Source organism: Centrocercus urophasianus, unplaced genomic scaffold (assembly GCF_019232065.1).
Source record: "Centrocercus urophasianus isolate 14NV4802_14NV808 unplaced genomic scaffold, USGS_Curo_1.0 seq_43, whole genome shotgun sequence".
In the NCBI taxonomy this organism is placed as follows: Eukaryota; Metazoa; Chordata; class Aves; order Galliformes; family Phasianidae; genus Centrocercus; species Centrocercus urophasianus.
Window position 1 is genome coordinate 1,337,712 of NW_024885011.1, and position 15,168 is coordinate 1,352,879.

Genomic DNA, 15,168 nt, shown 5'->3' on the forward strand with positions numbered 1-15,168 from the left:
GCTGGGAGCAGAGGGACGGCACCGAGCACAGCTGGGAGAGCAGGGTTTGGGGCTGCCTGAGAGGGCTTTGTTCTGTGCAGGGCTCTGTGATCCCAGCAGTGCTCGGATAGACATCCAGAGGAGCCCCAAGAGAAGCCAACCTGGGATAGAGAGCAAGCAGGATGTAAAAATCACAGCCAACGTAATGCAATCAAGAAACCAAATTACCGGTAATGAAACAACAAGCAGAGAGCAGAAACTGCCTGGGAAGGGGTGGCGAGGGGTGGGAACCACGTGGCTGTAAATAAGGAATGAGGGTGTTTTTTTAAAAAGTCACGGAGGACAAAGATCAGCTGAAGAACCACAAATGTGAGCAGGGCTGGACGTGCAGAGCCAGCGCTCAGCCCAGCCCCAGGGCAGCACTGCTGGAGCTGCCCACGTCCACGTGGTGCCACGAAGTGCAGGAGCTGCTCCAGCCCTGGGCGCTGCTCAGCCTCCCCGGGGTGACCCTGATGGGGTGATCCCCAGGAGTGGCACTGAGCACCGTGCTTCCCATCCGACCCACTCCCGATGCCGAGGACGGGTTGTTTGATGGGAGCCGTTGATTAAGCACATGATTAGTTTTGGCACCGGCGCCGGTTGCCTGACAGCTCCTTCTCCCAGCGCTGGGGAGAGTGAGCGCAAGGTACTGCCTCTGCTGATGCAGCGGTTGGTGGGATGAAAAATCCTGCAATGCAGCACTGCTTCTTAATGAGCCATTTGTCTTTGAGGCTTCTTGACTCATTACCATGCCGGGAGAGGGATGGGAGTTGCCCCAAGTCCCCATCTGAGCAATTACTCCTTGAGTAGAGCGAGGAAATACTGCCGTGCCGTGCCCCAGCTGCCGGGGATCCCGCACGGCCGCCAGCACCGGGATCCCCACCGCCACTGCTGGCTGCTGCTGCTGGAGCTGGGGGCAGAGGGCTGCCAGCTCCCCACCGGTGCTGTGTGCCATTGCTGGAACCCAGGGGCAGCTGGCAGGTTTGTGCTGGGGCTGGAGAATCCCAGTGTGGAGGAGGAAGGAGCCTCGCAGACCCCTGGTTTGTGAGCGAGCTGCTTCACATGCAGCAAAACCCCTAAAAATGGGAGCAGATGGGGCTGGCAGGAAGAAGACAGCTGTGACAAACGCCCCATGGGGACACCGGGAGCCACCGTGCATACAGGAGGGGACAGAGAGGGCCAGGGGACAACCCTGCTCCCCAGTAGGGACATCTCAAGGCCACGCAGCTCCACTCAATGGATCAACCAACGGTACCAGCACAGAGGCCTCAGGGTGTCGGGAGGAGTGAGTAATTAAGGATGAGTGAGTAATTAGGACAGGGGCTGCCAGGGAGGAAATGCACCTGTGCAGCGAAGCGGTGCGTGGTGGTGATCCTGCAGCTCAGCCCTCCTTTCACCATACAGCAGAAGGATGCCGCTGCCACTGCCCTGCGGTGCCACCAACAAACCAATGGCACGGGGCTCCCACACGCACCAACACGTGCCCGTCGCTGCTAATGCCCACAGAGAGCTTTGCTCCCTCGGCCCAGCAGGATGGAAGCCAACGTGCCCAATATTCACGCACAGCCAAGGGGGGGGACGCAAAGGATGTGCCCCCAGCGGCATGCTGACCCAGCCCGGTGCCCTCTGAAGGCTGTGTCCCGTGGTCCTCCTGCACTGGGGGCTCTTTGCAGGGACGTGGATGTGGGGAACCTCACAAGTGTGCAGCAGAACCATTTGAACTCCAGCAGTTCTGTTCCACCTGTGCTGCAGCTCACCCCATTTCCGACGTAGGGAAGTGCTGCGCCTGCTTCAAAGCCACTTATCTCCCCAACCACGCAGTGTAATGACTTAAGCTGGGGATCACTTCAAAGCAGCTTTCACGAGCTCAGGGCACGCAGCCGTGCCAAGGGGCTGCTCTCTGGTCTGCTTCCCCCATCACACGCCATCCTCTGCCCCGACCTCAAATGCCACCCAAAAAAACCCATTAACTTTGCAGCACCGGCCCTGTTCTGCAGCTCACGATGCCATTTCCAGCAAGCAGCCCCTGCGAATGTGCAACAACCATCCTGCTGTCCCCACCAAAGGACATCGTGTGCCACTGCACCCCATCTTTAGCTGCAGCCCCATGATGGGGTGAGGGCAGATTGCCCCGAGCAGAGCGCAGCACCGCTCACCAGTAAGGGCCTGAACTGCCGCTTTAATCGATGGGCTTAATTTGCAAAGCTGATGAAAACCTAAATATTTAAATACATAATTCTGCACAATGCTCTTAAGAGTGGGGGCAGAGCACATGGGCTGGGGGGGACATGAGCACCAGGCACAGCACAGCCCCGTGCCAAGAGAATGGGGTCGGTGTCCCCATTGCGAGCAGTATGGGGGTGGCACGGGGTCAGGCTGAGCTGCGCATGGGGTGCTCAGCTCACCCTGCATCCTGCTGTGCTGCAGCCCCTGAGCGTCCCACCGTGGCTGAGGGAAGGGGAGAGCAGTGAGATAGTGAGCTGCAAAGGGCAGCACGAGGGGCTGCGGAGATTACACCCCTGAGAGTCCTGCGACAAGAGCTTAGAGATAAAAGAGATTTACAGGATTTACCAGCAATACAAATTGCATATTTAATTTTAGCTGTGGGGGACTGAGCCCGAGCAGCACACGGAGGTGAGCGGGTGCCGCAGGGCACAGCCTGGACAGCCACGAGGCCATTCCCCAGGGATCACACTGATGACATCCACGCACAGCCCTGGTGCTTGGGGTGCTCCTGGGTACCTCCTGACCCCCAGCCTGTGAGCCAGCTCAGGGATGACACTTGGCTGCCTCCTGCTTTGCCGTGCTTCCTTTCATCCTTGATGAAGCTGTCCCTGGAGGAGGCTGTTTGCCATCCAGGGCACAGTGACTGGAGCTGGGGACAGGAGCAAGGGACAATCAGAGCTGAGCACCCTCTGGGGTGGGATGGAAAAGCCCTAAAGAGAACCAGGACCCCTCTGCAAAGCAGGATCAAGGTCAGGGGCCAGGCACACAGCCTCTGCGGCCCAGGGGACAGTTGGTGGCCCCAGCACAGGGTCCCCATGGTGCCACCCGGTGCGCACATCCTTCCTCCCCACTCAGTGGGTGCGCAGAGCGGCGCAGGGACGCGAGAGAGGGAAGGACAGTGGAAGATGAATGGGGGAGTCGAGAGGCTAATGGCATTGTCTGGAAAGTAGGTCGTGTGCTGAGCAAAAAGATATTTATATCAAAGCTCGTTCCCCCGCAGAAGCTCCAAGCTGGGCGCAGGCAGCACTATGAGCCCACAGCCCCGTGCACCCCCCTGCACCCCCTGCTCCAGCCCCTGGCCCATGGGGTTGGCACCTACAGGGGCCCTGGATGGGATCCTGCCGGCTGTGCTGCAGCACAGGATGGAAATGAGGGATGTAAAATGATCCCAAGTGGAATCTGTTCCTTTTGCTGAGCTGGCTGATGGCTGCTGGAGTCGCATGGGGTAATTTTTCAAGTCTCTTTTGTGAATGTGTAACAGCTCCCCAATGATCCTTGACAGGCAGCCACCAACGGGGTCCCCACAGGCTGTGCAACCCCTGTCCCGAGCTGCAGCCAGGTCTCAGCCCAGCGCCCAACCCCAGCCACATCCCTCTGTGTAAAGGAGACGCCCCATGCACCGCACACAGCCCCACACTTCCCATAAAAGCTGGCCTGTTCCCATGCACACATTGCAGCCAGGCACTGCCAGAGGTCCTGCAGCTGGGCACAGGGACGTGGTCCTCACTCATCCATCCCCATCGCACACTGGGCACCTTTGGTCTGTGGGGCCAGCACAGGAGCAGTTCCGTTTCCCATAATAGCTGCATCGGCTGAATTTACAGCCTTGCTCCAAGTTATTAATAATAATGGCCTCCCTCTTAAGTAGGGCTTTTCATCTGTCTCAAAGCCCTTTCCAGAGGACGTCTGCGGCATTATCACCATTTTATTAGCCTTTCAGTGGGCAGCAGATGAGATAGAGAGAAGGAACGTGCCCAATGCCCCAGGGGCCCTGGGGATGGGAACCCTGGAACAACACCATAGGGCAGCAGGGACTGAACGGCCCTCAGCCACCACGTGCAGAGCTGCTGCTGTGATTTACACGGGTGGTGAGCCCAGGTCCCACCGTGTGGATAAATCCACACTGGGCAACAATAAAACAGTGTCACCTCCTCGGTAATCCGCAGCGTGGTGACAAATAGAGGTGATGGCAGTGTTGGCTCCAGTGTTGGCATGAATAAATCCCAACCCCATGGCAGCAGGGCTGGGGTGAAGCCTGGGGTGTAACTCCTGTGCCCTGAGCAGAGGGCATCCATGGGTGACACATGGCACAGATGGCACAGGGGATGGCCACGTCCCCATCCCTGTGAGCGCAGAGATCTTGGCATATGGGACCCATGGCAGCCACATGGGACTGGGGACATTCCCATTGCGTTTCCCCACGGCCCTGCGTATCTCCATCACCCTGTGTGTCCCCATGGCCCCATGCAGGGCAGCACCACTCCTGCACACCTCTCCCCACAAATCACACTGGGACTCTGTGGGCAGATTTATTTCCCTCTAAAAGTGCTTTGATCTGAAGTTATTTTTTGTTTACTAGCAACAAGGTATTGTAAATACATCTTTGCTGATAATTATAGAGTCTGGGCGCACACCTTAATCTCCATAAAATATCAGATGCTACAATTTGCCTGATTTAATGAGATTAGAGGCTGATAAGCCACTGAGGTAAGCTGTAAACTTGGAGGGGTGGAGGAAAATGATCGCAAATGCTCTGCGACGCCCTCCTCTTCCTCTTCTTCCCCCCAGGTGCCATGCCCAGACCCACAGCCCCAGCACTGCCCACCCCACACCGCCCACAGCAGCTCCCAGGCAGTGCCTGGACCGCGCGCAGCGGCTTCACGCAGCGATGGGCATTTAGGGCAAACGGTGCTTTTATACCATTTACCTCATTAAAACTCCAAAAGCTCAGAGAGGCACTGAGGCCGTGCGCCACGTGCTGGTGGAGGTGCGAGGACGGAGCGGTGGGGAGGGGGTGGCTGCTGCTGTTCCCCACGTGCCCCAGTTTACCCAAAGGAAGGGGTGTGCAGGAACAGGGCACGGCCACGTCTGCCAGGGCTTGGGGTGACATATGGGCATGGACACGTGTGTGGGGACACACGCAGGGGCGTAGGGCACGGCTGTGGTGCCCAGAAGGTGAGCATGCAGGCACCCCGCGCTTTGCAAGCACATGTGTGCACGCAGGTGTGACTGTGTGCATGCAGGTGCACGCATGTGCAGTGAGGTGCACGCATTCCTGGTACCTCTGCTCACACCAAGCACAAGGTGGGAGCTTGTTGGAATCCATGCTAGAGGATGAGGGGAGGGGTCCTGGCCTGCAGGAGCTGCACACCGCCCTGCCACCCCTCACCCCTCTCCAAAGGGAGACCCTCGAGCACAGCGCCCTGTGTGTCCAGGCGGGGGTCCCCCTCCTGCAGCACTGGGGGGGGCTGCCTGGCATGCAGCAGGCTCTGCTCCATAACGAGCACCACCGTTTCCACAGCAACCTTAAAGGCCTACAGCTGCCGCCTCGCTAACGAACCTGCGCCGGTGGCGTTCCTGGGGGATGCTGAGCCCCCGGCCGTTGCCCATCACTGCAGCCTCAGGCTGGGGCACCCCCTCCCTGCACCCAACTGCCCCCATCCATCTTCCCCCCAGCCCCACGGCCCTCTGCACAGAGCCCCCAGGGTGCAGTGGGACCCCCTCCTCCCCATTGGGATGGGTGCCTGAAATGTCCCCGCTGCCAGCTGGGGGGCACCGCGACCCACAGATGTCAGCCTGATGGGTTAATTAATTTCCTTCTTCTTCAGGCTGTTATCAGATGGGATGCGACGTCACCTGAGACTGTTAACTGGGCTAATTATTCCAGGTTCAGGTTTTGAATAATTAGTTACTGTTGTCTCCAGCCTTACTTCCACTACTCTTCACAAAGGTCAGGCGGTTGCCAGCTCCCAAAGTGCCAGCAGGGGCGGGGGGCTGTGGCAGGGATGCCTTGAGCCCCTCAGGCTGCCTGGGGACAGCGGGCACAGGGGCAGCACCTGAAGCTGCCTGCACGCTCCAGTGCTCGCTGGGGGTGACATCCCTGTCTGGTTGGGGACAGAAGGACCCACCCAAGGAACGCTGCACTGCCTCATCCCCCGCTATTATTAGCCCTTGCTAGCCTCCCTGGGAGCCATTTGCATATTTGATTGCAACTCCGAGGCGGGGCAGGGCCCTTCAATCAGCCGCTCCCGCAGCCTCATTTGCATGGTGTGACATTTTGTACCCGGAGTGCTGACACTGTCACGGTGAGCGGGGACCTGGCTCGGAGGTGGCACAGCATCCCCAGGCCCCATGCACACCATGTTGGACAGGACACCCACCTGGGGACCAAAGCACCTCTCCAGGCCTCCAAAACAGATGGAGCTTTGGGTGTCTCGTGTCCCCAGGTGGCCCTGCCACGCTTTCCAGCCCAACCCGCGCCCCAGCCCCGTCCAACCTGCCCAGTGGGTAATTAGCAGCGGGTGCACAGGGTGTGGGTGTCGGCACAACGGCGCTGGCTGCCCATCCTGCCAGCCCGGCTGGAGCTGCTGCACATCAAAGGGCAGCGGCAGGCAGGGACCTGACATCCTCACAGAGATGGGGGGCTCCTCAGCCTCAGCGCACCCCCAGGAGGGGCACACAGACCCACCGTGGTTTGTCCCTCTTGGCCACGCAGCATTGGACCAGATGACCACGCAGCTCAGCCACACGGTGCACAGCACAGCAGAAAGCTTCAGGCCACCACAAAGCCACCGCTATGGCCACCGCCAAGCCACTGAGATATCGCCATCGCAGCCGCCACCATGGCCACCACACCGCCCTGCAGCCCCATCGCAGCCCTCAGCCCCCACCAGCCCCTCTTGCACCCCAGGCCACGGAGGCTCCGGGTGGCTGCGGATGGAGCCAGGCGGCCCCAGGGCCCTGAGCACTCAGGTAGGACCGGCGCGGGCGCTGCCACAGGCCATGTCCCAGGATGCTCTCACTCAGCATCACAGGGTGCATGCTCAGCAAGAAAAAAACAACCCGGGGTGAGGGCTGGGACCGAGCCTGAGGATGGCAGGGATCAAGAGAGAGCTCTGCTGCATCCCTCCCTCCTGCATCCCTCCCTCCTGCCTCGGTTTCCCTTCATGGAGCACACACTGGAGGTACAGGCATGGTGACAGGGGAAAGTTGCACAGAGGGACCTTGCTGCCATCGAGAGGAGTGAAGTGGAGACAGGCAGAGCTCGAGGTGCAGCTGTCAGCACCAACTGTGCTGCTCACGGCAGTCTGGCGGGCAGGCAGACACGAGGTTCCAACCAGAGCACATGGCAGAGCGCAGCCCTGTCACCCAGACACAGGAATCTGCTGCTGGAGCAGGAAAACCCCTCCAGGATGCAATGGGTGGGCAAACACACCCCTTCCCAACACACGTTGGGCCGCCCGCTCCCACAGCACCTCCAAACATGCAGCACAGCCTCTCACACGCACAGCCCCCTCCCTCCTGCCCTGCATCACCAACATCACAGCACGAGGACACCCAGCACAGTGTGGCACAGAGAGGGCTCACCTGAACAAAAATCCTCATGGAGAGCACCGCGTCTGCAGGGGGGAGCACAACGTGTGAGCTCAGAGCCCGGCCCCAACGCACACAGCCCCAGCACAGCGCAGGGCTGCAGGGGAAGGGAGGGAGGAGAACCCGGCTTGTCTGGGCAAGGGCTGGCCGGGAGCCACGCGCTGCACACCGAGGTGAGCCGGCTGCCAGCAAAGGGGATTCGACCAGGAAAGCGTTAGAAGCAGCGCTGCAGGGGCGCGGGCTCCCGCTCAGCACCCAGACCCAGCACCCCTTCCTCCCTCCCCGCACCCCACTCACCGATCCCAGCTGCTAAACCACAGACTTGCCCATCCTCTCTCGGTGGGAAAAGGCAGACGGGAGCACCTCGGCGGCCCGGTTCGCTTTCCTCCCGCAGAACCCCTTTGGGCCGCCCATGCCGCGGTGAGGCCGGAGTCGCCCCCAGGGTCACGGCCACCCGGAGCAACGCGGTGGCCGCTCTCCCGGCCAACGGCGGCACCTCCGAGCGCAGTCGGCGTCTCCGCGCTGGGGACACACCTCCCCCTCCCGCACACGGCCACGTGCTCGCCAAGGGCTGCCCTCCCCCGCACGCCCCCGGCGCTGAGCATCGCTGTGCAGCGACAGACGGACACGCGGCCCCGTATGCACGGACGGACGGACAGATGGATGGATGGAGGCACGGCCAGGCGCGCACCGCCGCGTCGCTGCGCAGGTGGATGGGCACGCAGTGCTGTGCACCCCACTGCCCCCACAGTGCTGCTCTGCACCCCCAGCACCCCCACGCGATGCAGCAGTACCCCACGCACCGTGCACGCCCCAGCCTTACCGCAGCCCCCGGCTTTACCCCGCAACCCCCGGCACCCCCACACTTCCCACCCGCAGCCCTCGCCTCCGGCAGCTCCCCCCGCACGCCCACCCCTCCCACCACCCCCAGGGAGCTCTGAGCAGAGCGTGCTGTGACACACCGACACCGCCTGCCGTTCCTCCATCTCATCCTGACCGCGGCCACGTCGCAGACGCCGCTCCCCACCAAGGACCGGCTCAGCATCCCCCAGCGGAGGGTCCCAGCCCCAGCGCAGCACCGGGGATGGGTACCACCACCAGGATTCAGCACCTCCAGCTTCCCAACCCGGCACCCCCGCACTCCCACGGGCCGGCTGTTCTCCTGCTCTGCTCTGCCCACCGCAAACTTCAGCTGCTTCCAGCCCCAGTGGCTCCGGCTCACCGAGCAGCGGGGTTGAGGCCGAGCCGCCCCTCGGTGAGCGCCGAGCGCTGGCAGCCGCGCCGCAAACATCTGCTCTTCCAGCGACCCCATGATTCACCGGTTATTAATTGGGGTTTGGCAGTGCTGGGATGTGTTTGCATCCCCTGGCTCTGCTCAGAGCCACAACTCGCTGCTGACAGGCGTTGGGTGCCAGAAAAGGAGCCAAGAGCAGCAGTGCACCGGGCGCAGCGGAGCCGGGCCAGGACGGGCACGAGGCGCTGGGCACAGGAGCGGTGCAGCACTGCGAGCGGTGCCAGCAGCAGTGCCAGGAGCCCAGCGCTGCTCCTGGGGCTGCAGGTGGTGGTGGCAAGGCACTGCCTCGGCTCCCACTCTTGGCAGCATTACTGGGTGCTGTTGGTTCGTCCTTCCCTGCTGCAAACAGCACTTGGTTTGCGTAGGGTCTCCTGGATGCTCCCATGAGCAGCACTGAGCTGCTCAGGCATCGAGAACTGCAGAGCTCGGGTAGCATCAGACAAAGGCTTTGAAAAGCCTCCTCCAAAGAGAGCCAAGAGAAATATGAATTCAGAAGCTGATTAGAAACCATGTCATGGCTCGTTCCAACTCCAGCATTTGGGGAGGAGTGAGCTGGAGGGGGGTGGGGGGAAACGTGCAAAATCTAACTGGGATTTAGGGAAGGCTTTATGCACAGGGAGATGCTGGAGCACATCTGCTTGCAGGGCGGGGGGACACCAGAGCACCCCCGGTCCTGCAGAAACGTGGAAAGCACAAATTAATTCTCTTTAATCTGATGGGCACCAGCCCTGCTGCCACGTGCGGCTGCCACAGCTGGCAGCAAACAGCCCGGCCCCACTGCGCCGTGCCCCCATCGTCAGCACTGGGTCTGCAGAACCCCAAGGATGCTCCGACTGGCACAGTGCTGCTCCACAGCCCCAAAGGCCGCTCTGTGTTTCCCGTCCCATCATTTTCCCCACACCGCAGGCTGTGGGAGGGATGCTCCATCCTCCTCCATCCACCCATTGCTGGGGCCCATCCACCTGTGCATCCCGGCCCCCCCGCCTGCAGCACGTCTGCTGCTATTCTTAGCTCCCAGCCCTGCGCTCTCCCAGGCGATGGCACCGTATTTTACTATTATTACTCGCTGCCAACGGCTCGGAGCAGGCAGCCAGGATCGTGGTGGGGCTTCCACACCCCTGTTGACCTGTCATTCGGTCCCTGTCGGGGTTTGGGCCTCTACGTGCTATTTCAGGAAATCCAATTTTATGGTCAGAAGGAGCACACGCCACGCATTCTGCTCCCAAGCTGAATCCAGGCCTTTCGCATCGCCCTCCTCCAGATTTTAGCTTCGCCCATGATGGAAACAAGGGCCAAGAGTCACCTTTGGCTCCAGATCCCAATTTCTGCCTCGGTGGGATCCAGGGTTTCAGCTCAGCAGATCAAAGAGAAGCGCCTGCAAAACCTGGAGCTGGAGCCCCACGGCAGCACATGGGCACCGAACCCATGGGGCCGGATCCTGTCCACGCGGGTGGGCACAACCCACAGCCACAAATGGGCTCTGCCCCGAGCTGCCAATGAATGGGGAGGCAGAGGAGGAGCCCCTGTGCATCGCAGCATCCTTCACCCTCCCCTCCAAAATCTGCCACCAGTGGGGCATCGCAGGCAGGAATAACGCCGCCCCACAGCTGGGAAGCTCAGCACTTTGATGGCAATTTTCTCCCTCCAGCTCTGCCAGCACTTGACAAAACACTTGGGATAAGGGATGGCTTGCCTCGTGCCCGGATCCCAGCAGCAGCGCCCACGGTCGCGTGTCCTCGATGGCCGTGTGTGCAGGATGCTCAGAGCTGGGAGGCGAGGGACTGAGATAGACAGGAAATGACATCCATTTCCTAAAGGGGAATCTGCGCTGCCGGCCGAATCCTGCCCCATTTACAGTGAGGGAGGCTCTGGTGGGGGCTGCTGCTGCCCATGCATGGCTCCGGCTCCTCCTGCACGTTTGGTGTTTTGTGCTCAGCCCCATGAGGGGGGTGACAAGCGGGGCTGAGTGTCACAGGATGGGAAAGCTGAGCGATCCCAGCGCCAACTTGCTCTGCAGGTTGGGCATGAGGTGGAGGGACAAAATCTGATCATGCAGGGGAAGGAAGGCTGTGAGAGAAGAGAGGGACCCAGATCCCATCCCCTATAAGCCCCCACTGTGGGGCCAGGTTGGACCACAAAGCCTGGAAACACAATGAGAGCCACAGCCCTGCGGCCTGCACCCACCTGGGACACGGCTGTCACAGCCCCAGAGCCCTCATGCTGCCAGCTCCACGACTGCCGAGGAGGGAGACCCCCGAGCTGGGGGGGGCTGGGCCTGCCCAAACCCAATCTGAGCCCTCGGAACCAGGTGAACACCGGGACCACATCCAAGGGATGGCTGCAGCGATGGCACAGCCTCTCGTGCCCGGGGGGCGGGTGATGCTGGATGCTCCATCCCTGCCCTCCCCATCTCAGCCCCCACGCAGCGGCACCAAACGGCTCTCGGGTGGGCACCGAGCATCCCACTGCGGTGCCTGTGAATACCACGACCCACCCGGCCGCCCCCAGCTCTGCTCCAGCCCCAGCGCAGCCCCAACGCCTTCCCCGAACCCGCAGCCGCGCTCACACCGACCCCCGCGGGATACCGCGCAGGGAGCGGCTGCGGGAAGCGAACGGCAGGAGAGGCAAAGGGGCCGCCGGGAACACCGCGAGCACCCCTCGGCAGCCCGGGCACCAACCCCAGACAGCCCCCCCGGTGCCCACCCCGATACCCCTCCGCAACCACCCGGTGCCCCCGCAGCCCGCCGCCCTTACCCCTCTCCGCCGCCTACATCCCGCGGCTGGTGCGGGGCGGCCCCCCGACGGCCCGGCGCTGCGGGGCTGGGCACGGTTCGGCCCGGTTCGGTTCGGCACGGCTCGGCTGGGCTCGGCTCGGCCCGGGCCGGCGCCCCGCGCGTGGAAGCGCGGCGGGAGGCAGCATGCGAGTGGCGGCGGCCCCGCAGTGCAGCGCGGAGCGGAGCGCGGCCGCCGAGGCGCAGCCAAGACGCGGCGGTGGATTTTCCCCGGGAATCAGAGCGGGAGGCGGCGGCGGCGGCGGCGCAAAGATGGCTCCGGTGCGGCTCTGCCGCCGCCTCCCGGCGCCCCGCGACCCCCCGCTCCGGTGCGGCTCAGCCGGGCCGGGAGGGGGAACCCGCGGGGCCGCGCACGGGGACGGGCAGCTGCGCGCCTTGGGGGTCCCTCCCACCAGTGGGCTTTCCTCCCGGGACCCCCTTTACCCTCCCGGGAAGCCCCGAGGGGCTCAGCCCCCTCCCCCTCCCAACAATGCCGGCGGCAGCCGCCCTCTCGCAGAGGCCCTCGTGCCAGGAGCTGTAATTTGCTAATAATAATAATTACAGCACTCGCAGGGGACAAGTGCAGCAGAACAACGGGGTGGGGAACGCCTCGCTGTGTGCAGTGGCGGCGGTGGCACGGTGGCAGAGCCCGGCCCTGACCCAAAGCCACCCACCAGTCTGGACGTGGGGCAACGGCACGGCCCCTGCGAGCTCCTGGAGCTGTTTTTGAGGTTTTTTCCCCCCTTAAATTGTTTTTTTAAGCAGCCACATTCCGTGCCCTGTGCCCACATCCCAGCACTGCGGTCCTTGTGCAGGCCACTGTCACCACGTGGGTTGTCACAGCATCCCAGCTTACAGCAGTGGTCCCATCGTATCCCACCACACTGAATAGGGTCACAGGGAGCCGTGGTTCGCCAGCACAGCCCCCGGCCTGCAGACTGCCCCCGTCTCCATGTGCGACCCCCCAGCTCCTGGTGCACGTGGGGACCAGCAGCGCTCTGCCGACCTCCTCATGAAGTTACATAAAACAATTAAAATTTCATGCGTGCTCCTGAAGGCGAATATCGGGGCTGCCGATGCGGCTGGGTCACGGCACGGCGTGGGGCACGGGCGCGAGTGGGCCGTGCTGAGATGCAGCAGCACAGCGTGCAGAAGCTGCGGGCACAGCACGGCGCCCAGCCGCACCCCGGCCCCTTGCGAATGTTCCTGCCTCGGTTTGCGGCACGTGGAAATCCCCCCCGCCGCAGCGCAGTGCCCACATCCATGCAGCGCAGCCCCTCTGCCCCCAGCAGCGTCCCCAGAGGGATGTGAGGGGAGCAAGACACGGATTTTGGGGGTGCCGGACGGCGCGGCTGGGGGCCGAGGCCATGCTGTAGCAGCGGGACCCCGCGCAGCCCCTCTCCCCCCGCACGCTGCTTTACGTCCTCCGAAAGCATCGATCGTGCCGAGAGCCCTGCCAAGGGACTGAGACCCCCAGGTGTGGGGCAACCCGTGCCATCGTCTCCCCCCAGCCCCTCCATCATCCTCCCGCTCCCCCCGGAGCCCCCCCGGCCGCAGAGCAGCGCCCACCGCTCACATTCGCGCGGTGCCGGGGACGCAGGGCTGAGGCAGCGACAGAACGAAACGGGGCTGGAAAACACCACCCGCCTCCCCCGCAACGCCACGGCCCCGCACCGCCTCTGCCGCTCGAGGGCTCCCCGGGGAGAGGAGACGGCGCGGGGGGGTTCGAGGCCCACGGGTGGGAAAGGGGGGGGGGGCCGGGGCTGCCCCTGCCCGGCTGCGTCCCGGCGTTCGGAAAAGAGAGGCGGGCAGCTGTCGGCTCATTCCTTTTTAATCCGGCGGAGGATTGACGCCGAGGGCACGGAGAGGGACGGGCTTTGCATGGCCCCACCGGGAGGCCCCACTTAAAGCGGTGCAGTAATTTCAGCGGTGCACATCCCCGAGGGACCCCCAGGAGGGGATGGAACCCTCGGACTTCGCTCCACACTGTGGCTCGTGGCTGCTGGGGATGGCAGCGCTGTGCTGTGCACATGTGAGAAGGGAACCACGTGCCCACACTGCGTGGGGATGTGCTGAGAGCACAACGGGGGCGGATGGAGATGGGGGCGTGAGGTGAGAGCCCCCGAGGAACGGAGCCCCTCAACCCCCCCAGCCCTATGTGGAGGTGAAGGAGATGGCACGGCCACCAGGAGCCGAGCCGTGGGGGGCAGATGGGGACAGCGGGAGGCAATGAGCAGCTGCACGCAGCGTCCTTCCCAGGTCAGCACGGAAGCGTCGGATGCAGAAGCAGTAGACGAGGGGGTCAAGGCAGCTGTTGAGGCTGAGCAGAGCCACACTCAGCACGTGCAGCACATCCAGGGCGGCCGGGGGCCCACAGGGCGGCGTCGGGGGCCGACTGCCCACCCAGGGAGCCAGCATCAGGTGATAAGGAGCCACGCACACCGCAAACACCAGCAGCATCCCCAGCACCATGGCGCGGGCCTGCTGCCGGTGCGACCCCGGGGAGGGGACGGCGGTGTCGGACAGCGAGCGGGCGATGGAGGCGTAAGCGCCCAGCACCACCACGAAGGCGACGGCAAAGAAAGCCACCATGGCATAGGCATAGGCCCGCTGCCGCGCGTGCTGCTCGAAGCAGGCGGTGGCTCCGGCACGCGCCGGTGAGGTTTGCCGGGTGCTGAGGGCGGGTGCAGCACAGCCCAGACCCAGCAGCCACGCCGCACCGCACGCCAACGCCGCCCCACGGCGCCCCGCCAACGGCAGCGCCCGATGCACCGCGCTGAGCCGATCCACGCTGATGAGCGCCATGAAGGTGACGGCGCTGTAAGTGGCCAGGTAATAGGCGGCGCCGGCCAGGCGGCACGCGGCCTCCGGCAGCATCCAGTCCCCCCCGGCCAGGTAATAAGGGATCCAGAGAGGCAGCGTGAGGTTGAAGAGGATGTCGGCCAAGGTCAGGTTGATGAGGTAGATGCGGACGGCTTTGCGCACTTTGCCGCGCTGCAGGAAGACCAGCAGGGCCGCCAGGTTGCCCGGCAGCCCCACGCACAGCACCAGGCAATACACGACGGGCAGCAGCACAAACTGCACCGGGTCGCTGGGCACGCACGTGGCCGGCACTGAGATGTTCATCCCAGGGTCCTGCGGAGATGGAATCCAGCACAGGGCTTGGCTTGGCTCCATAGAGACTCTCTTCACCCCCTCTCCTCCCCCCCTGGGCCCCCATCCACACGGCCGGCACGGCGCACTCTGAGAGCGGCAGGCACAGCTGTGCTGTGGCCATGGGGCTGAGCTGCAGATGGCGGCACCCGGAGGTGCTGTACTGGCTCCAGCTCAGTGCTGTGGGGTGTAACGCTGATCCCCCTGCTCTGCCGTGCCCCCATCGCCCCACATCCCACCCAGAAGTCAGCACACAGGGGAGCACACGATGGGGAGAGGTCGCAGCATGGGGCAGTTTGTAGCCCCAGCCCTGCAGGGCTCTCCCAGCACTGT

At 63.3% G+C, this 15,168-nt stretch overlaps 1 protein-coding gene across 1 annotated transcript; it reads right to left on the minus strand.

Moving 5' to 3' along the window:
- Nucleotides 1-13,836: 13,836 nt before the first annotated feature.
- LOC122168483 (platelet-activating factor receptor-like) lies at nt 13,837-14,559 on the minus strand. Its single transcript, XM_042833848.1, has one exon. The coding sequence runs from the start codon at nt 14,557-14,559 to the stop codon at nt 13,837-13,839; it is 723 nt and encodes a 240-aa protein (XP_042689782.1).
- Nucleotides 14,560-15,168: the final 609 nt, after the last annotated feature.